Source organism: Microtus ochrogaster, unplaced genomic scaffold (assembly GCF_000317375.1).
Source record: "Microtus ochrogaster isolate Prairie Vole_2 unplaced genomic scaffold, MicOch1.0 UNK76, whole genome shotgun sequence".
NCBI classification, from domain to species: Eukaryota; Metazoa; Chordata; class Mammalia; order Rodentia; family Cricetidae; genus Microtus; species Microtus ochrogaster.
The window spans coordinates 1,005,852-1,026,044 of NW_004949174.1; the positions used below are offsets into that span (position 1 = coordinate 1,005,852).

Genomic DNA, 20,193 nt, shown 5'->3' on the forward strand with positions numbered 1-20,193 from the left:
GTGTGTGTGTGTGTTGGGGGCGTTGACTGGGTCCCGGAGTGTGTGTGTGTTGGGGGCGTTGACTGGGTCCCGAAGTATGATCTGTGTGTATGTGTGTTGGGGGCGTTGACTGGGTCCCGAAGTATGATCTGTGTGTACGTGTGTTGGGGGCGTTGACTGGGTTGCAGAGACAAACCCAGAGCGGCTCCCGGCTCCGCCCCCCCCGGACCACGTGAGTAGCCCCTGTCAATCAGCAGCCAGACGTGGGCCACGGCCTCCGGCCCGCCACGTGCTCGCTAGTTCCGTGGCGCGCTTGCCACGTGGGCACGAACCTGTCACAGAACAGGCAGGGCGTGTGCTGCCGGCCGTGCGCGGGCTCAGCATCCTCGTCCTCCCAGCCGGCGTCGTCTCCGCTGTCCGAAAGCTCCGGGGGCTCCGGCCCCAGCTCGGCGCCTTGGCCTGCGGGGCACACAGTCAGCGCCAGCGCCGGGATCCGCGCCCGCCCTCCCTCGCCCCGCCGCCCGCGCGAGGGACCCACCGTTTCCCGCCGCCAGCGAACACATGGCCGCCGACCAGGCGCGCGGCCGCACAGCGCGGCACCGGAGCCACGAGCGAGCGCAGACGCGCGGTAGCCACCAAGCAACACAGACGCCGGCCGTGCGCCGGCCCGAGAGCGCTTCCGGGTCACGTGGGGCTACGGGGGTGGGGCGAGAGGACGGGCGCCACTCCCGTCCGCTGCAGAGTGGACGCGTGCGCAAAGGCAAGGTTGAGCGTGACCTGCCGCAGCGCCATCTGGCGGCGGAGGTGGTCAGTGCAGGCTAGTCTCGGAACTCCAGAAAGGCTCAGGGAAAAAAAAAACCCTTTTTCCCTAAAAGCTGGGTGTGCACTGTTGATATCAAATGGAACCAACTCCTCCCTGCCCCGCGCCCCCTACTAGGGGTGTTAAAGTGGGAAAGTGAGAACATGGGGACACACACTCTTTGAACCCTATTTCAGTAGCTAGAATTGTAAGATCGTAAGATCCCTGCCTTCTCTGGGCCTCAGTTTCCTGTCTGGTAAAACAAACACGATCATGACTGTAGTAGCCTGAGGGCTATAGTGAGGGTTACATGGGTTCATGTGTGTTAAAAATTTAGGCATTAACTTGATCCCACATCATGGAAACAAGTGGACTGTTTGGTATGTGCCAGGAAACGATGCTGTCTACCTGGCAATGGGGCGATTCCCTCTTGTCAGGCTGCTTCCTTTCTAATATTCCTAGTATCTAACCATGGAATTCCCTCAGAGAGGCGGGCAGCAGTACTTCTGGGTAGGTCATTCCTACAAGCTGTAGTCTAAGGCTGGATTACGCACGGGGCATGTTTGAGAACGACATAGCCAGCTCGGCTCAACCGCCCGAGCAGCTCGGCTCAACTGCCCCTCAAATCAGTGTCCTGCTGATCTCTGAAGCGCTCCAGTGGGCGGTTCTGCCTTTTCCACTCCACCACCCAGACTTTCCTCACATGGCCACCGTTTATTTTTTTTGTTTGTTTGTTTGGTTTTTTTTTTTTTTTTTTTTTTGGTTTTTCGAGACAGGGTTTCTCTGTGGTTTTGGAGCCTGTCCTGGAACTAACTCTTGTAGACCAGGCTGGTCTCGAACTCACAGAGATCCGCCTGCCTCTGCCTCCCGAGTGCTGGGATTAAAGGCGTGCGCCACCACCGCCTGGCTTTTTTAATGTTTTTATTGAGAATTTCATACAATGCATTTTGATCATATTCCTCCCCCACCCCTTAACGCCTCTCGGGTCTATCCACCCCCACCCCTCTTCCTATCCCTCACCTTTGTATCATCTAAAAAAAAAAAAAATCATTAACATGGGTTCCGGTTTCTAGGGTCCATATACTCTGGGTGTGGGGACATCTGCTGGAGTGTGGTCAACCTACCAGAGGCCACGTCCTTAAAGAGAACTCGCATCTCCCTCTCCCATAGCTCCTCAGTTGGGAGTGGGGGGGGCTCATGAATCCCGCCCCTCCACATCAGAATGCTGACTGGCTTGGTCTTGAACAGACAACCACAGCTGCTGGGTTTGGCACAGAGGTCCTATCATGGCCAGAAGACACCGCTTCTCTGCACTCCTCCCTGGTGCCATCTCTAAAAACACATGTTTACATAGGGCAGATGGTAGACTGTTTTCCTGGTATGCATGAAGCCTTGGATTCCATCCAGCTTCTATAGTTTCAACTATAGAAACCAGGCATGACAGGGCACACCTGTAACCTCAACACGGGGGAGGTGGAGGCTTAAGTATCAGAAGTTCAAGGTCATCCTGGACTATTCATTGACTTTGAGACCAGCTTGGGCTACCCAAGACCCTGTCACAAAACTAAACAATAGAAAAGCTCACCACCACCCTGAGTCTTTCAGCTTAGTGCTGGAGAATTTTAGATTAACCACTGTTTGCAGTTGATTGTCAGCATCCTGGACCAATGGAGAAACCCAAAGATTTAAGTTTTATGCATCCATAATGTGCTAAATTACCTGGAACCCTCTTGAAATAGATGGACATGGGGTACTTTTACAGAATGGTTAGAGAAACCAGCTTCAGGGGGCGGGATAGATGGCTGAGTGGTTAAGAGCACTTGCTGCTCTTCCAGAGGACCTGAGTTCAGTTCCTAGAGGGAAAGGTAACTCCAGGTCCAGGGGATCTGTTGCCATCTTCTGGCCTCTGAGGAAACACACACATGTGGCAGACACACAAACAAAAAATAAATACAAGATATGGGATCAGGCTGAGTGTAGTTAATCTCAACCCCGCCATATCCTAGCTTAGCTTTTCAGCTTTAGACCTTGAGCATGGTGTTTAACCATGTGTGCCTCGATTTTCCATTTGCAATGTGAGGGTGAGAATAGAAATTTAAATGGAAAAAAAAAAGGTACGAGGGCAACAGTATGACTTTATAATACTGCAGGGCAGAGTTAGAGTGCCAGGAACATACTACCTAAGATTCTGCAGACCCTGCCATGTTAGGGGGCTGGGGTGCCATCCCCGGGGGTCATCGCTGCACCTTCCCACTTGGACCTCCACAGTTTTCAGCAACTGAACCAGCACTCAGAGTTTGGCCATTTATTTTTATTCCTCAATGAATCACAGAAGCTTGTTTTACATCTCCTGCGCTGCAAAGGCGCAGGGTTCACTCTGCTCTGTGCAGCTGAGTGGCACCGTGCGGCTCAGAGACTAGACAGACTGTCAGCAAGCTTCACCGGAACTCGCCTGCCTGGAAGGCTAGGGCCCCGCTACTCAGTGCTCAGGCGTCTCTCTCGGAGAGCTTTAAAACTGGTCTCCCAACCAGAGGTCATAGAAGTCAAAACCACAGATCCCTGTCCTCAACCCACAAACTCCACAAGGGCTATGTTACAGGCCTATCCTTCCATAGTTCCCTGGGTGACTCACATGGACAGTCAGTACAACCTCAACAGCTGGAGCAGAGCACTGGGGTTTCCTAACGGAGCTGCAGGGACACCACAAAGGACCACAGAGAGACGGTTTAGAGACCCCAACATGACTGATTCGGTGACAGGCACTGAGGTTTGAGAACAAGCCGTCCTCCCGTACGGTCACAGCTTGGGCCCATCGCTGTCTTTCCCCAGGTGGAGGATGGCCTTGTTTTCCAGGAGTTCCATTTGTCCACTGCTGGGACTCACCAGGTTGTTCAACATCGCTCTAACCACGGTCACAACAGGCACAGAGTGCCCACTGGCCCAGGACTCTGGCAGAGAGCCGAAGAATTTCCTAACCAGCCATTCGCCTGGACGAGACTCTTGCCTGTCACACAGCAGGACTCTAGGAGACAGAGAAAGGCAGGGGAAGAGATGGCACATGCGCTCAGACTTTATGGATACTTCACATTGAGTTCTGTTCCCCCAAACCTGTCGGTAGAAGCCCTAACCCCAAAGGCAACTGTATGTGGAGGTGGCCTTTATGGAGGTAATTAGAGCTCAGAGGTGTTGAGGGCACTGTCCTGCCGTTCTGGCGAGAAGAACATGCATGAGAGAGGCTATGTGAGGCCACATTGAGAAGCTGGCACCGCCCACGAGGAGGAGGGGCACCTCGGCAGGCACCAGCCTCCAGGCCTCAAGAAAATCAGTTGCCTCATGTGGTGGCTGCAGAGTTTGATGTGTTAAATAAAGGGGGAGTGGGGTACAAAGGCAAAAGGGCATGAAGTGAATAAAACTTAAAATGTTAAGGAAAAAAAAATGCAGGCAGCATCTTCTTCCAGAAAGTTCCCATGATTCTGAGGCAGCCCCAAGCTACTCTTCCCCCTTCCGTCCCCCCCGAGCTGAAAGTGGGTCCTTTGGAGAAGCAGCTCATGCCGAGCCAGCCTCGTTCACAAATGGCTTAGCTGTCAGCCTCTCTACTCACCCCGGCCGGAACACTGAGAAGCGATCAAACTTTAATTCTTCGACCTTGGCTTCCACTTCTCCCTGTTAACATTTAAAATAAAATAAAATTAAATAAAAATTTAAAAAAAAAATCAGTGTTTGGGGGCTGGAGAGATGGCTCAGCAGTTAGGAGCATTGCCTGTTCTTCCAAAGGTCCTGAGTTCAATTCCCAGCAACCACATGGTGGCTCACAACCATCTGTAATGAGGTCTGGTGCCCTCTTCTGTCCTGCAGGCATACACACAGAAAGAATATTGTATACATAATAAATAAATAAATTAATTAATTAAAAAAAATCAGTGTTTGGCCAAGACCAAAGCACTCAGATAAAGCCTGAGAGGGGGTCACTCAGGCCTGAAGATAAGTTGCTTCTGCAGCTCCCAAGACTCACGTTAATCCCAGTGGCCAGCCTGAGTCTAGAGTCTGGACAGAAGGAAGAGGCCATTTAACCCTGGCACACTGAGAGTCATCTGCTAATGGTCAAAATGCAGCGTCACCCCCAGACCCTGCGGCTCAGTGACCACTGCAGAGGAGGAGGAACTGAAAGATCATAAGAGCCAGAGGTTAGAGTAGACCTGAACAAAACTGTGTCTTCTGGACCCCACAGGCCCACCATGCTCATGAACTCAGCAGCTGTGGCTGCCTGCACGCTATCAAGCTAGCCAGCATTCTAGCATGGAGGTGGGTGGGGTTGACAAACTTGCACCCCTAACTGAGGAGCAATGGACAGCTGATGGCTTCTAGGGCAGAGGAGGTGAGTTTTCATTAAGGGTGTAACCCCTGGTAGGTTGGCCATGCTCCGGGGGCACTCCCTTCATTAATGTCTAAACAGACCAGGAGAGGGTAAATGAAGCATCAGTCCAAACCCCTTCAGTCCCTCCTCACTGGCCCCACGGTCACCTTTTCAGTATACAAGCAGTTGTAATAGATGAGAAAAATACGGTGATCAGGAGGCGAGCCTCCACCCAGTGGATCCTAGATGACCCTCTGTGCCAATCACTTCTAAGCGTTAGCAACCCCCACCCAGATCTCAAGAAAACAATGAAATGACAAACAGAGATGCTTTAAATTATGAAGTCATGAATTTTCGCACCAGGTGAGTAATCAGAGGCCAGAGAAGCTATCATGTGACATGTTTTTCAAGGTCCACTCAGTAAAGAGACCCAGGTGATGAAGGGGGTAGGCCTAGGAACCAATTAAAAAAAGATGGAGCCAAGACTTCAGGGCATTGTGCTTGACAAAAGGAGTTAAGGCAACGGGGATCCCCTGGTGATGTCTAAGACTCCAGTGAGGAACTGACTCTATAAACGACAGGCGTTTCTCCAAGTCCAGGTGACGACTACAGACAGATGGGGCCTAGCCAGACGAAAGCCCTTTCTCCTGGCATATTAGGCAAAAGGCAAGTGTGTGTCTGAAAAAGAATTTCATGCCGAGGAGAACCCGTGTCCAGAGACACACAGCACAGAACCAGGTCCATCCTCCTGCGGCAGCGCCTCTACTTCACTGTGAGGAAATAGAAACTTCTGGTTAAAACCAGCGGCAACCACGTATTGTACTGGCAAGAGGCATAAAATTCTGGCATCTTGGCCAGAGAGAAATGGAGGGAGTGTCCATCTCTGAGGCTGAGAGGCCATGCCATCCAAGACCAGGGCTGCCTCTCCTTTCTCCACCGACTTTACTGAGTAATTCATGGGGAAGATAGCTTTTGGATCATACCTACTTTCTAAGTACGTTTCTCCCCAAAACAGTCCCTGAAGCTTTGGAAAATACACAATACAATGAGGTTTTTTGTTTTTTTAAAAGATTATACTGGCTACTTAGTATTGTCGATTATTCTATGTATACGGAAGGGGGAGCACACACAAACCTTTACTCGTAGGTATAAGAAACTGCTGGACTTATCCGCCCCCTTGGAGGACAGCAGATTGAAATGTTTGCACCCGCCTGCTCTTGCCAGCTCTGCAGACTTCAGCACGTAATCTCGGTCAACACGGACGAATCCTTCCTGGAGGGGAAAGGACCTGAGTTATTTCCTAATGTTGCACGCTCGTGTTAAAGATGATTCCCAGGGTTGGGTGGCAGGCTGGGAGGCCTGGGGGAGATGGGATCTAAACAGAACATATCTAAGCCATGCTCGAAAGCCAGACTCAGACCCTGGGGAAAGGCTCCAAGGGTGAGCGTCCAGATGGAAAGAGCAGCTTCGGCAGCCGAGACAAGAACCCCACCACCACACCACAGGGATGGCAATGAAGCCCAGACGGCAAACAAATCTACCAATCTTTTTGTCTTTCTCTGTGTCAGCTCTACCAGGCTGGGCTCTCAGGGTACCACATAGGAACTCCCAGGCACTGTGAGAACGGAAAGCATGACGTCCAGTTTACATGGAGCCCTTGCAAAATAATTTGGATATTATATGGCAATGCATGCCTTTCAATTCTTTGAAAAACTGGTAAGCGTATAATCGAAAAATGTTGGTTAGGGGCTCACCAAGATGGCTCAGTGGGGAAAGGCACTTGCCACTCTGAATATGAGTTTAATTCCCAAACCCATGTATGGTGGAAGAAAAGCACCGACTCCACAGAATTGTCCTCTGGCCTCCATAAATGTGTTTGGCTTACTCACTACCACACACACATGGACACACACAAACACACACGGGGGGACACACACACACAGTCATGCACACAATTTCACAATTTTTAAATGTCTGGAGAAGACTGCTATGAGCTGACTCCCTCCTCAAACCACCCAAGATTTAGCCCAGCGAGGACAGTGCTGAATCTTCATTCTTAATCTACATCACAGGGTCAGAGCACCAAAAATATCTAAATAAATAGATAAACTCAGTTCAGATAAAGCAAACAAACAAACAGGACTACATAATAAAGGGGCCTAACTGAAGGACACATGGTTTCACCCCCAAGTGAACTGAACCCGGATCCTCTGCAAAAGCAGTAAACCACTAAGCCATCTCACCAGCGCAGGAACTCAGCTCTTTACCCAGGAATTATCACTATCTTCTCTGGTGTTTTATACCTTGACACTCAGACCAAACAACTCACTTGCCAGCCCAACCTATATGCCGACTCAAATTCGTGTTTCTGCTTCTTAACATTAGTGTGGAAACAGCCGAGGGAGGCGGGCGGGCGTGCATGCTTGCAGTCATAGCACTTGGGAAGCAGCGGTGAGAGTTGTGGCAAGTTTGAGGCCGGCTTGGTAGTTGTAATAGGTTCTACTAACCAGGGTTATGTAGCAAGACCATGTCTCCAAAATACAATAAATAAATGAAAAAATAAATAAATAAATGTAAAGTAAACCAAATTGCAACACTTTTGAGAGGGAACGAGAGAGAGAGAGAAAGTTGATTCCCTTGATTTCTCTAAATGGAGATTTTAGATAGGCTGAGAGGAGACAGGAAAAACCCAAACTCCAGAGAAAAATCCTCGGTGGACTTTGCATATTTATTTCTTTCCCTTACTCTAAATAAAAGCAATTTTAATAACTGGTTTATCCTTCACAATGCATAGTTGACTAGTAACATAAATTTTGCCTTGTGTTAGCACAATGCTTAGACTACTATAGCTGTCTGTGTTCCGATGCTTTTTTTTTCCCCAGCAGTTTCTTTAAAAACAAGAGAGGCTCAGCCAATCACAGGCTTCCAGACCGACGCTATCTCTCACTTAATCCAGGGCCAGGAGAGGGGTAATTTGATTAAACTGAGACCCTAATTTATTTGGCTTTAGTTCTGGATCAACCTCTCCTTAATAGAGTGCTGTCGCCCCCCATTGTGCGATGGAAATTAAAGTGGCATAAATGTCACGGGACTCTCAATCTGATTAGCCAGCGGAGACACATCAATACCACCCCAGCCACCGGCTCTGGCGTCCTTCCTTTCACCAGCCCGGCGAGCAATTGACAACAGCTTCTTGAAGGACCAGCACCCACGCCAACGTGTGGACCCCCATCCTTAGCCCATCATCCCCTTTCAATGGGCCCTGGTGACAAGGTGCCCACACCTTTCTCCAGGGCTGTTCTCTTAACAAAGCTAAATATTGTTTTATTAGCAATCAATAGCTGTTAATCCCAACCGACTTCACAAATCCGCTGAGCCCTCAAGCGCATTATAAATACGCACTTTTCCAAGCACACTAAATTTTAAACCTCACCTCCTTCACTCTGATGGCGTGGCCTTTTTGCTGCTGAATTAGACTCTAAAGGAAAAGGGTCAACGGCTTCCAAGGACTCAAAAAACATGCAGAAACAAGGGCCCTGGGACTGGCTAGAGACACCAATGTGTGCTAGGTTTAGGGGGGTGGGGCAGTTGGCATAAGAACGAGTCTGTTTCTCTTTAGAAGGACCTAGCTTTAATCTTACTCCTGTTCCTGCTCTCTACTGCTCAAATTAAAAACAGTAGAAAAACAAACTTTCGAAGCTACTCCGTACCCCAGAGACAGTTTTTTCTGAACAACTGTACCTCACTGTCTAGCCATACAGCCAGAGAAAAGCCAGGCCTCTAAGAGTACTAAATCCTTCAAGATAGTGAGTCTTCAGATCCCATCGCCAGTGTGCCCTATGCTAAGATGGAGAAGCTTTCTTGAATCAGGGAATAAGTAAGTTCCCACGGTAGGTTTCCTTCCCAGATCTACTCGAAAGAACACATACACCTTGGCAGAGATGCGCTCAGGGGCTCCGCCGCAAGCTCAGATGATTCCCCTGAGTCTTCTGAGTCTTATTAAAATGCATCTTCTGTCTTTTTACACATGTCTGAAAACTAGCTAACAACACTACAACACTATGGCTCTGGAACAACTCATCTCTGCTGTCATTTTCTTGTTGCTTTGAGATAGCGTCTCAGGCTGGCCTCAAACTCACTTATGGGGCCAAAAATGATGTTGAAGCCCTGATCTTCCCCGCTCTACCTCCCAAGTGTGGGGATAACAGGCCAAGAACAACTCACGTCAGTAAGAGTGAAGGTTTGAGTGAGGAATGTCCCCCGAGGACTTGATCTCCAGTTGGTGGCACTGTTGGGGCTACTTCAGAGACCATGCTGGATGAAGTATGGCACTGGAAAACAGGCTTTGAGGTATCAAAGCATCACACAACTCCCAGTGGGCTCTCTGCTCCTGCTGTGGTTCAAACCTGAGCCCTCAGCTTGCCCCTCCAGCCGCCAAGCCTGCCGCCTGCTGCTTCTGCCCTGCCATCCTGGACGCCCATCCTCTGGCACCATAAGCCCAGATAAACCCTTCTATAGTTGGCTCGGCCATGGCACAGAAACAGAAAGGTAACTAACATAACAGGATAGCTAGGCAGTGGCAGGACCAGAGGACACTCTGGGACGACCAATGGTCTCCAGGCCCTTCCTGAGGAGGAAGGCCCCTCCCTGTGTCAATGGTCTCAGCTGTGATTCTGTTGAGGGTTCCTGCTCCTTCACCCCTAAATCAGAGTAGACAACAGGTGCTGGCAGGAAGAGGATGACATCACCCGGAACCCCATGTGTGTTCTGGATGGCAGCTCTCCACCCAGGGTACAGAAATGAGAGCCGGAATAAAAACAAAGACACTCAAGCCAAATGGCGACTGAGGATTCCTGAGTCCGTCGCTGCGCTCACTTCAGGTGTTCCTCTGCTGTGAATGTAGTCAAGGAATTCTGCAGGTGGGAGGGAGCTGGGTGCTAGAGAAAGAGGGGCGCTCAACAGACACTCACCGACAGACTCAAGGCTACACACACAGGACCTGGGATCTGGGTCCTTAGACTGTTACGGACTCCACCATATCACAAGCCTCCTCCTGAACATTAAATAAAACAGTGGAGCTCAGAGCAGGGCTGGGCATCTGATGCTGTAAAGCAGCTGTGAAGGCCTGCCCACCCCTACACAGACCCACCGTTATTGGACAAAAGTGGCCATACACGGACGAAATGCAATGAACTTGGCTGTGTTCTAACCAAAATTTTTTTATGGATACTAAAATTTGAACTTATTGTGCTTTCATGTGGTGTAAAATCTTCAGCCATTTAAAAATATCTGTAGGCCACGGGCCATACAAAAATTGAAGGCAAGTGCCAGTCAACTCCCAGGCTGGATTATCAGAGCGTATTATTGGAGTTGGCAGCCAAGAGTCTACGGATGCTTAATAAACATCGCAACGGCTGTGTTAATCACCTTAACAGCTCTAAACATTTGACAGTACCCACAAACGGGCTGCTAGAGACCACTGCTAACACGGAGATACGTAAAGGGGTGAAACCACACAAACTCGTTACCCAAATCCTCCTCCTACTTCACACAGGGGGAATGTATTATGCCCAGCATTGTCTTTGACTTTTGCTCTTCAAGGTACATTTGGTTTTCAAGCGTATCTCAGCTTTTGCTTGGCCCGGGTGGCCAGCTAAAGCAAGAGAATTAGAACTACAGTGCTTGGAAAACCAGTAGGTGAAGATGAATACAACCCCATGCCTCCCAAAAGCAAGTGCAACAGGAAAGCAGGATCAGCTATATCAGGCTCTCAAGGAACCTGCAAAACAGACTCCAAGCTTCTGACCTCAGAGATGCTCATGCAGCAGGTCTGGATTAGGGTCAAGTGTGCAGGCTATTGTACCAGCTGCACAGCTGTGGCCTGGGCACGGGAAAGAAGTTTAGCATCTAAGCAGTCACTGCTGAAAGACATTGGTTTCCAAATAGCTGGAGAAAGCTAAGGCTTCTGCCTAGTGCAGCCCGAAATCCAAGGGTTGAACTGTAATCGTTAAAAGATAGCTTAGGTGTAATAGATTAAATAAAAATACTGCAGATCCCCGAATGGCTGCAGCGGCAGAAACACTGCAGATCCCTGAGTGGCGGCAGTGGGCAGCGGGTCCTGAGAGCAGCCAGTCCCAGGCAGGAACAGTGCAGTTCCCTGAATGGCTGCAGCGGGCCACAGGTCCCAGGCAGAGAATCACGTGGTAGGTGAGAGACCTCGATGGGGCAGCCAGTCCCATGAGGATAGACAGACAGACAGATGGATATGCCACGAGTCCATGCCACAGGTCTCTGGAGGTGGCTGGTCCTGGGCAGGGAGCCATGTGCAGTGGACGAGAGACAGATGGATAGGCACGCCATGCAGAGTGAGGTTGGACATTTATTTAGTGGGTTATGGAAAGGAAGGGGATAGGAGGGAAGGGGAAAAGGGGAAAGAGCAGAGGGAAACAGAGAGAAAGAGAGAGAGAGAGAGAGAGAGAGAGAGAGAGAGAGAGAGAGAGAGAGAGAGAGAGAGAGAGAGAGAGAGAGAGCAGGGGCAGGGTGATGGGGAGAAGTAGGGAAAATGGAGTAAGGCAGAAGCTGCCTCTTTGCAGGGGGGGGGGACACAGAAAAGAGAAGGGACTCACGCTGGAAACTGAAGATCAGCTTCAGGGGAGGGAGTGGGCATGGCTTGTCTCTTAAAGGGACAGGACAGATCATTGCATTAGGTCCTAGCCCCTGACCCTCAGCATGTCATCTTTCTTGGAGAAGGAATCATTACAGATGGAATTCATGATGTGACTGTCCTTGAGCAAACTGGCCCCTCATGCAATGTCAATGACTCATGTCCTCATAAAACAAGACCATAGAGACACAGACGCATGCACTAGGGAAAATGTCATGGGCAAAGGCAACCAGAGAAGGCAGGGAGAGAAACCTTCCATAAAGGAAGCAACCCACTAATACCTTGACCTTAGACTTCTAATCCGCACAGCTGGTAGGCTACGCATGTTGGGGTTCACCCAATGCCACTGGGCCGTCTTTATTCCACAAAGAGTCACAGGGCGACTAGCCAGCTACTCAGAAGACCTGAGCACTGAGACAAGAGCCTGAGCTTCTCCAAGTTTTTCCATTGAAAGCTCAGACTGCTGAGGTAAAATCACAGTGTATTCCTGTAACAAACAGCTACTAAAAGACACAAGGCCTGCCACCAGCATTGCAGTGTCCATCGGGTTAGCCACATGGCTAGTCCTCCTCCAAAGAGGCCTACTAACCCAGAATCCCGGCGGGGATGAGCTCAGAAAGTCACAAGCCCCTCTGAACCATGATTCCTAGCCACCTGTATGTTGTCACCTCTCCAGTTAAGGTACTGCAACCACCAAACAGTGTATCACGCTGAATCCAAGTGGTCTTTTTTTAAAGGTCTCTGTCCTTTGCTTTGGAGACAGGGTCTCACAAACTCCAGGCTGATGCCACACTTACAGCGCAGCCTTTCACAGCAAGTGCTGAGATTACAGGTGCATACCACAGCAGGTTTTGAAAGATTTAAGAGCTGAGCTCCACACCTAGAACCTACAGACAAAAGCCTGAGGGGGTATGCAGTGTATCACTAAGGCAATCCCGGAAGCTCGAAGGCCAGCTAACCTGAAGCATGGTAGAGACACCCCAAAGTTGTCCTTTGACCTCCATATATGTACCCTAACATGTAAGCACACGTGTATGCACACACACACATTATGCTCAGATCTGCAGAGTCCCCCAAAAACCAACTAAGAGACTGAGTCCCATATGTAAAGGCAAAGAGCCTTTATTCCTACTCAAGTTCGAACGTGGACTCTCCCTGTGTCCAAGTATTGGCACGACTGGAGAGCCCTAGCACAGTTGGGGTGGGGGTTTATAACAGCAGAAGTTGGGATGAGGGACTTGTAAGGTTCAGGCTGACATTTGTCTAGGGGTGCCCTGGTGAAAAGGGGATCGGGTGTGTGCTGGGCAACATCAAGTGATTCTATCTACAATATTTGGAACGTTTGGAATTTCCTTCGGATGATCTGTTCCAAGGTGGTGCGTGGGTGGTCTCAGTTTGTGGTCTTTCTTGAAACCAGGCATTGCCTTAGGGTAAACTGAGACTCAGTTTCCTGTTGGTCTCTATAGAGCCTGTCTTGGCAGGTGTGTACCAAGGTGCCCTGGGTCCTACAACACACACACACACACACACACACACACACACCCTTTCTAGAGGCAGTATCAACTTACTTCCTGCCCATTCTCTCGGCCCACTGGCGACTAGCTTATTCACCTGGCTGTTCTTTGCCCTTTTGAGTTATCAATTATTACCTTTATCTTTTCAGGCCGATTGGAAAGACAAACAAAAGGTACTGAGTGACTTAAGAGGCGAACCTACTCCTCGGGTTAGAACTACAGCATTTCCCCCAACACTATTTTTGCCTTATCTATGCTGAATGCAGGGGTTCCCTTTGCTGAATCATCGTGCAAGCCAGGCTTGAGCCTGCGGCTGAAAGCTGCAGTGCTTTCGGAGGACGTGCTTCTTAGGACTGCACCAGCTGAGCAGGTACAGGACCCTTTCTAGAGGAAGAAACGCAATTCTTGGGAAAGCAGAGCTTCTCTGTAATCCATTCCCCAGCCCTGGCTCCCAGGGTGGAAGCACAAAACTACACAGGACAGGAATGTCCATCTCAACTGAAACCATTTCTAGAATTACCTTCTGCAGCACCAAAAAGCCTAGAGACACAACCAAGCCACGACTCTGCTCCTAGAAACCGCTGTTCAGAGCCCCATCAATTCACTGGTTTATAAAAACTGCCTTTAAGTGGCTGGTGAGGTGGCTCAGAGCAGGTTACTGCATTGTCAGAGCACCTAAATGCAATTCCCAGCACATACACCAGGGGGCTCACAACGGCCTCTCCCTCCAGTTGCAGGGAGAACTATACCTAGTGTAAACCACTGTAAAAGTTAATATGGTCAACTCGACCTGACCTGGAAGCAGATCTCCAGGCATGTCTGTAGAGCGTGTCTAGATCTGGTTAGCTGAGGTGGGCAGACGACCCTAAATGTGGGTGGCACCATCCATGGGCTGGGGTCTTAAGCTGAAAAGAACGAAGGAAGTGAAGTGGGCCCTGGCATCATGTTTGTTTCCTGACTGAGGACAAAAGAAGACCAGCTGCCTCTGGTTCCTGCCACCCTGCCTCCCCCCCCCCCCCGTGATGGACTGAGCCCTCACCCAGTGAGCCAAAATGAACCTGTCCTGCCTCAAGCAGCTCCTGCCAGGCACTCTGCCCTACTCCTGAAAAGGTGGCTAAAACGACCCTTATGGCAGAATCAATACCCAACTTATTTAGTAGAGATGTGGACTCCAGCCAGCGAATCCTGCCAGAGGAATAAACCATACTAAGATGTAAACTGAATAAGACGTAGAAATGCTTGCCCAGGATCTGTATTATAAAGCACGACTTTTACCTCTGCAGTACACGTAGCTCCTAGAGAGGGGCTGATTCAATTTAGCACATCATTAAAGAGAACATAAAATGTGCACTGAAGCAGTTTTGCGTCAGTGGGGGCTGAGTCATCTCTGGCTGAATCACCGCCGAGGGCTAAGTCATCACGGGGGCTGACGGAATCGTGCCTCTGGGTTCTGACGATCTAGTTCCTAAGTTTAAAGGCTGACTTGAGAGCAGGTGGAACAAATGAGTGAGAGAAAAGGCTGAAAACATTGATTATGGAAAGACACATAAAGTTTACCGCCCACGGCATGAGCCAACTTCTGCCCAGAGACTGTGGGCTGCTTCCCTTAGTCAGGGGACGTTGTGATGACTGTACCATCTCCATAGGCACGATCAAGTAAATTTCTGGGACGGAGCAGGCATTCAGGCCCTAACTCAAGGTTATTCTGAAGATGACCTTATCTGCAATGTCCCGTGCATAATACAGATGGGGCAGCAGATGGAATCTTAAGCACATTCTACATTTAAGCACTGCAGTACGACCCAAAAAAAAAAAGAGTAAGCGAGAAAGGAGCCTTTGAGGCTGCAAAGATGGCTCAGCAGTTAGGATTCCAAAGTGTGTCTACAGAGAACCCGAAGTCAGTTCCCAGTACCAAGTCAGGTAGCTCACAAGCACCTGTAACTCTGATGCCCTCTTCTGGACTCTGCAGGCATCCGTATCCTCTTGTGGTCATAACTCCCTTTACCCCTTACCCCCCTCACAAAAACACTTAAGAGAAATAAAGCTTTGAAAGAAAGGAAGAGGCTCTTGACAATACTGGCCAGTGAGAAGAGACACGGTTATTTCTTGCTCACCACTCCTGCTTTTCCCCTGGTGGTGCCCAGGCAACAGAAGCCAACATCATGACCTTGAAAGGCAGCGGCGTAGTCATCCAGCTTCTCAAAGTCCACCACTTCTTGATTCTAGACAAGGAAGGGCACAGCGGCATATAATTTCACACACGTAAAGAGACCAAACACTCTTCAAGATGTAAAGAATAAGTAACAAACAATTATCGAAGTATCTAAACTCTTAACATAAAGTTTGCCAAATTCCTCTTTCCCACCAAAAAACCGACCTGGAGCTGGGTGTAGAACTCAGTGGCCAAGTGTTTGCAGGGTACATGTGGGGCCCTGGGTTGTATGCCCAGCAATGAAAAAAAAAAAATCTAATCAGTAGTGCACATGTGTGTTCACAGAACATGCAACTGCAGTAGGGTAAGTCAGATTTCAAACAGCAAGGTCATGTGTATCTTTCCTTTGGGAAAACAAAAAGCCAATCTCTACTTCACCAGGAAGGAAACCGTTCGGGTAGGATGTGGACAGATTAGCAAGTGGAATCTCAAGGATCTAGGTTCAAATCTTGGGCCTAGTACTCACAGACATCCAACTGTGGTCAAGTTTTTTATTTTTTTAAATTAAATCTCTTAAAATGTATTTTATGTGTATCGGTACTTGCCTGTTGCATCCATGTCTCTGCACCACGTGGGTATAGAGTCAAGAGGTCCTGAAGGGGGCCCCTTGGGTGCACAACCCCATAGATGGTTGTGGACCACTATGTATGTGGTGAAAATCTAACCCAGGTCCTCTGGAAGACTGTCCAGTGTTCTTAACTTCAGAGCCATCTCTCCAAACCTGAGGCAGACTGTTGACCAGATGGGTGCCTCCGTTTGTCCAGCTGTAATGTCTGGGGTGATAACCGTTCCTCCAGTTCAATTCAAGAACTACCTTCATTAGAATCAACCAGAAAGAATTCAAGACCAAGGCACCTTCCTGGGACTTGTTCCGATCCCTGTGATTCAGCCTCTGCAGTTTGTATAGCCCCTCCTCAGTATCTCTGTCTTTCTCTGTGTCTCTCCCTCCATCTCTCTCCAGGCCAGGCTGGCCTCAAACTTCCTATGTAGCTGAGGCTGCCCTTGAACTTCTGATCCTCTTGCCGCCACCTCCAAAATGCTAAAAAGACAGGTTTGTTCCACCATATCCAAGCTACGCAGGGCTAGAGACTGAACCAGGGGTCTTGTGTGTGCTAAAGCAAGCTGTCTACCACCTGAGCTGCATCCCTAACCCCATCTTGTTTTCCTCTGTGGTCTTTCCAATCTACGCTGAAACTGGTATATGCAAGGCAAACTAAGAGTGCCTGTAACCTCAGCACTGGCAGAAACAGAGGTGGAGGAACTGAGTTCAAGGCCAGCCTACACTAGCTAGAGAAACACTATCTCAAACCTAATCATACTGTATCCTGCCATTAAGCTCGCAGCAATCCAGGAGCTCAAATGAAATATTGGGGGTTGTCACTACCTTCAGTTCCTTCAGAGGGATTTTCCTGGCACAGTATATACTACACGAGAGAAAAAAAAACAAAAACAACAACAACAAAACAAGCAAAACAAAAACTAAAATAAAGTCTGGTAAAGAGACTTGCCACCAAGACTCTACTTTCAGAGAAAACTGCTATCTTAGGCTCCACTGTCAGAATCTCCCCAGGGCTCAGGAAACTAGACTATGGAGCCCACCCAGCACCCACCTGAGGCCAGAGAGGTCTATTTAAACCAGCAAGTTCTGATGCATGAGACATTTGTAAGATGAACAACCAGGAAATCACAGGAATCAAGAACACAAATTTGCAAATGTGCCCACCAGCCCACAGGCTGGGACCCACAGGACTGAACTGTGGTCCCAGGAGGACTGTGGTCCCAGCAGGATGTGGTCCTGGCAGGATGTGGTCCCGGCAGAGCGCTTCACTGTTTAATCTGTTGCAGTTGATAGGTAATTCTGTTTACTGGAGAACAAAATAGAGGTGGAAGCTCTGACTTTGGATGCTTAGGCACGATGACCAGATGGAAGTCTGGCACTACCATGTGCTTTAACCCGGACAGTGTCACTTACAAGGAAGGCAGTATTGCATTTACAGACACAGGCCTGGGAAGTGAAGTGGGGACAGGCGGGGGAAAGCTCCACCTGTCCTTGTCACATGTCCCCACTCTGTGGAGTGCACAGGTAGGCAACATGAGCAAGCACTGTGCTCTAGGGACTAACTACACACAGGCTTTCTCTGACTGCCGTTCCCCATTCCGGCCTAGGTTCCAGACACCTGAGAGCTGCAAGATGATCTAGGATAAAAGGCAGGCCTACAAGCCAGGGTTTGCTGGAAGGGCTCTTCTAGATCAATCGAACCCAATTTTGATAATTTTTTTTTCCATCTTCACCACCACCTGGCAAAAGTTCAGCCTTTGGGTACTGACACCTTCCCCTCAGCAAAATGACTGCGGCTACATTTTTTTTTTAGCCCCAGCTCAAATACCCACCACATTTTTATAAGCTTCCTCCTCGAATGTGAGCTTCCTCCGGCCAATGAGCGTGACTTTGGAAAACAGGTTCTGTCCCAGGATTTCTTTTAAAAGTACTTTGCCGGTTTCCCCACTGGCGCCCAAAATAAAGACGGATTTATTCTGCATCTTGAAGTCTTCCCGAAGCTTAGGCAGGGCCTCCTTGTCCGCCATGCTGGGGAAACAACACCCACAGGGACTGTGTCAGAGTGCTAAGCGACAATCTACACTGGGGAACAAGGGTTGTTGATCTGTTGGGCAGAAGAGATTCTATCTACACTGTCCCAGCCCAGGGGAAGTGCTGAGTCACGGCTGGGCTCCGGACGAAGGCCACCTCAAATGTGCCCAGCTGGATGCGCCCAGGTGTCTTTCTACCCCACCGGGCCTCTTACACCACGGTAACCCGGCCCGACTGGACAGGGCTGCAGGCTCCATCCCCTACCCGGGGTTACCTGGGGCCAGCCCCGGACCCCTCGTCCCCAGGCTGCAGCAGGAGCATCGAGGCCACCAGCGCGGCTGCCACCGCTCCCAGCGCCCAGGAGCCAGGCATCGCTCTACAGGCGCCCCCGCAGTCTCCCCCTCCTGGCGGGTATCCCCCAAGAGGGCCAGCCAGAGCCTACCCGCCGCGACGTCTTCCGGGTGACAGAGCTCGCGGCCCCGCCCCACTGAGCGCCGGAGATGAGCGCGGGACCCGCCCCCTGCACTGGAGCTGCACGCTGGTGTGTGGGCTGCACCCAGCCCAAGAGCTGCTCCCTGGGGCTGAGCTGCTGCAGGACGCGGAGGGGCGCTCCATTCACCCCATGCCAGATCTTTTCCTCCATAACCCTCCCTGCATGCTCTCCCTAACCACCTGAGGCCACAGCCTACAGGTTTCAGCTAAAAGGCATCCCGTGGTTCCCCAAAGTGTAATTTCAATGTTGTATTGGAAGGCATCCTCTCAGCCCATGTTGAAAAACGCTCCCCTCCTCACACTGGGGATTGAAACATGTAGCTCAGTTAGTAGAGTGCTTGCCTAGCACGCGTGGAGCCCTGGGTTCCATGCCCAGCACTGGGTCGATAGGATGTGGTGGCACAACCATGTAAAACTAAGGGTCACATCTCCCTCAATCTAGAGGTCAAATGAAATGTGCCCAGTCCCAATCTGCTTATTAGATGTGAGACCTGGCCTAGGCTTAGCCAATCAACTGCTTCCACACAGGTTTTTCCAGTTCGGGGGAACAATATAAAGATGCAACAAAAGCCAGGGGTGGAACCAGCTAGGCAAGGGTAAGGACTGTGTAGGACGACCGACAGCATCCTGTGAGCCCCTGCCTTAACTGTGGGCGGAGCTTGTTCTGAGGACTTCCGGTTATTCTGTAGTAAATTCCGTCCTCTATCCACTCCAGTCAGGACTCCGCTGTTTACAGCTTAAAGCCGTAGCAACAGGGATAGCATCCTCACTGAGCTGTCTCAGTGCCAGGCTGCCAGGCTGCCAGGCTGCCAGAGGCTCTGCCGTTGCCTTCCTGGAGACTGTCATACAAAACGACACCCTCAGATCTTTTCAGGTCACATGGTCTTGGGGATTCGTGTATTCCAGTCCCTTGCGGAGATAATTATTAACTGTATCAAGATCATTCTCTCCTTTCTTTTTCAAAACTGTGACGTAAAGTCCATAAGCTAAGGTTCAGGTCATGATTCGAGACCTTCTTATACCATGGCGAGGTACAAAGCCCAACACAAGATCTAGAACCCCAGGACGTGCCTTCATTCTTCTGCTTTGGTGACCCCCCTCCTCTCCACTGGAAGCCCAGAGCTTTCCAATCTGATCAGTTTTGCTTGTTGGAGAATCTCAGGGCCCCTACTTTTGTGTCTTGGGGTTTGGGAGTTTGACTTTGTTTTATTTAGTTTACATGTTTCATATCCAAAGCTCTTTATAGGGCTGTGTAAAAAATTCCATGGTTCTTATGCACCTCATGGGTCCCTTCCTTCATGCAAAAAACACATAAACAAAACAAAATTAAAAACAACAACAACATACAGCCAGGAGGCCTTTAGTCCCAGCACTCAGGAGGCAGAGGCAGAAAGATCTCTGTGAGTTTGAGGCCAGCCTGGTCTACATATTGAGCTCCGGGACAGTCAGACTACATCCAGCAACCCAGCAGCGAAAAGAAAAGCACTTAGGGGCTGTCCAGAGGGATCTTCAGGCAAAAGTACTTGCCCGAAACTTGACAACTAGGTTCAAGCACCGGATCCCACGTGGTCGAAGGAGAGAACCCAGGA

The 20,193-nt window shown here is 49.8% G+C and overlaps 2 protein-coding genes across 4 annotated transcripts in view; both read right to left on the reverse strand.

Moving 5' to 3' along the window:
- Nucleotides 1–629, reverse strand: part of Prmt3 (protein arginine methyltransferase 3) — a 72,884-nt gene extending 72,255 nt beyond the window's left edge. The window contains exons 1-2 of one of the 2 annotated variants that reach the window (XM_005370346.3): nt 518–629; nt 312–438 (exon numbers count right to left, since the gene is read on the reverse strand). In XM_005370346.3, the coding sequence (XP_005370403.1) occupies nt 312–438; nt 518–542 (152 nt within the window). In that variant the 5' untranslated portion in view covers nt 543–629. Of the gene's footprint in view, nt 1–311; nt 439–517 lie in introns of those variants that run through there. The other variant, XM_026777614.1, reaches the window with a different exon arrangement.
- Nucleotides 630–3,070: 2,441 nt separating this feature from the next.
- On the reverse strand, nt 3,071–18,651 carry Htatip2 (HIV-1 Tat interactive protein 2). 2 transcript variants are annotated; one of them, XM_013354876.2, is made up of 6 exons: nt 18,555–18,651; nt 17,914–18,109; nt 15,425–15,532; nt 6,267–6,404; nt 4,380–4,441; nt 3,071–3,800 (listed from the first exon to the last, which is right to left on the reverse strand). In XM_013354876.2, exons 2-6 carry the CDS (start codon nt 18,106–18,108, stop codon nt 3,575–3,577), a joined length of 729 nt encoding a protein of 242 aa, XP_013210330.1. In that variant the 5' UTR covers nt 18,109; nt 18,555–18,651; the 3' UTR covers nt 3,071–3,574. The 2 variants fall into 2 exon arrangements, with proteins under 2 accessions (XP_013210330.1, XP_005370404.1); XM_005370347.3 differs by lacking the exon at nt 18,555–18,651 and adding an exon at nt 18,387–18,526.
- Between the last annotated feature and the right edge of the window lie 1,542 nt (nt 18,652–20,193).

Bases quoted from the DNA above. Each gene is read 5' to 3' on its own strand.
- Htatip2 (XM_005370347.3), bottom strand. From the start codon at position 18,484: ATGCCTGGCTCCTGGGCGCTGGGAGCGGTGGCAGCCGCGCTGGTGGCC. The intron at 6,405-15,424 runs GTGAGCAAGAAA...TTTCCCCTCCAG, and splicing joins CCAGGGGAAAAGCAGGAGTG to GAAGGATTCGTCCGTGTTGA. The intron at 3,801-4,379 runs GTGAGTAGAGAG...TCTGTCTCCTAG, and splicing joins TTCTCAGTGTTCCGGCCGGG to AGTCCTGCTGTGTGACAGGC.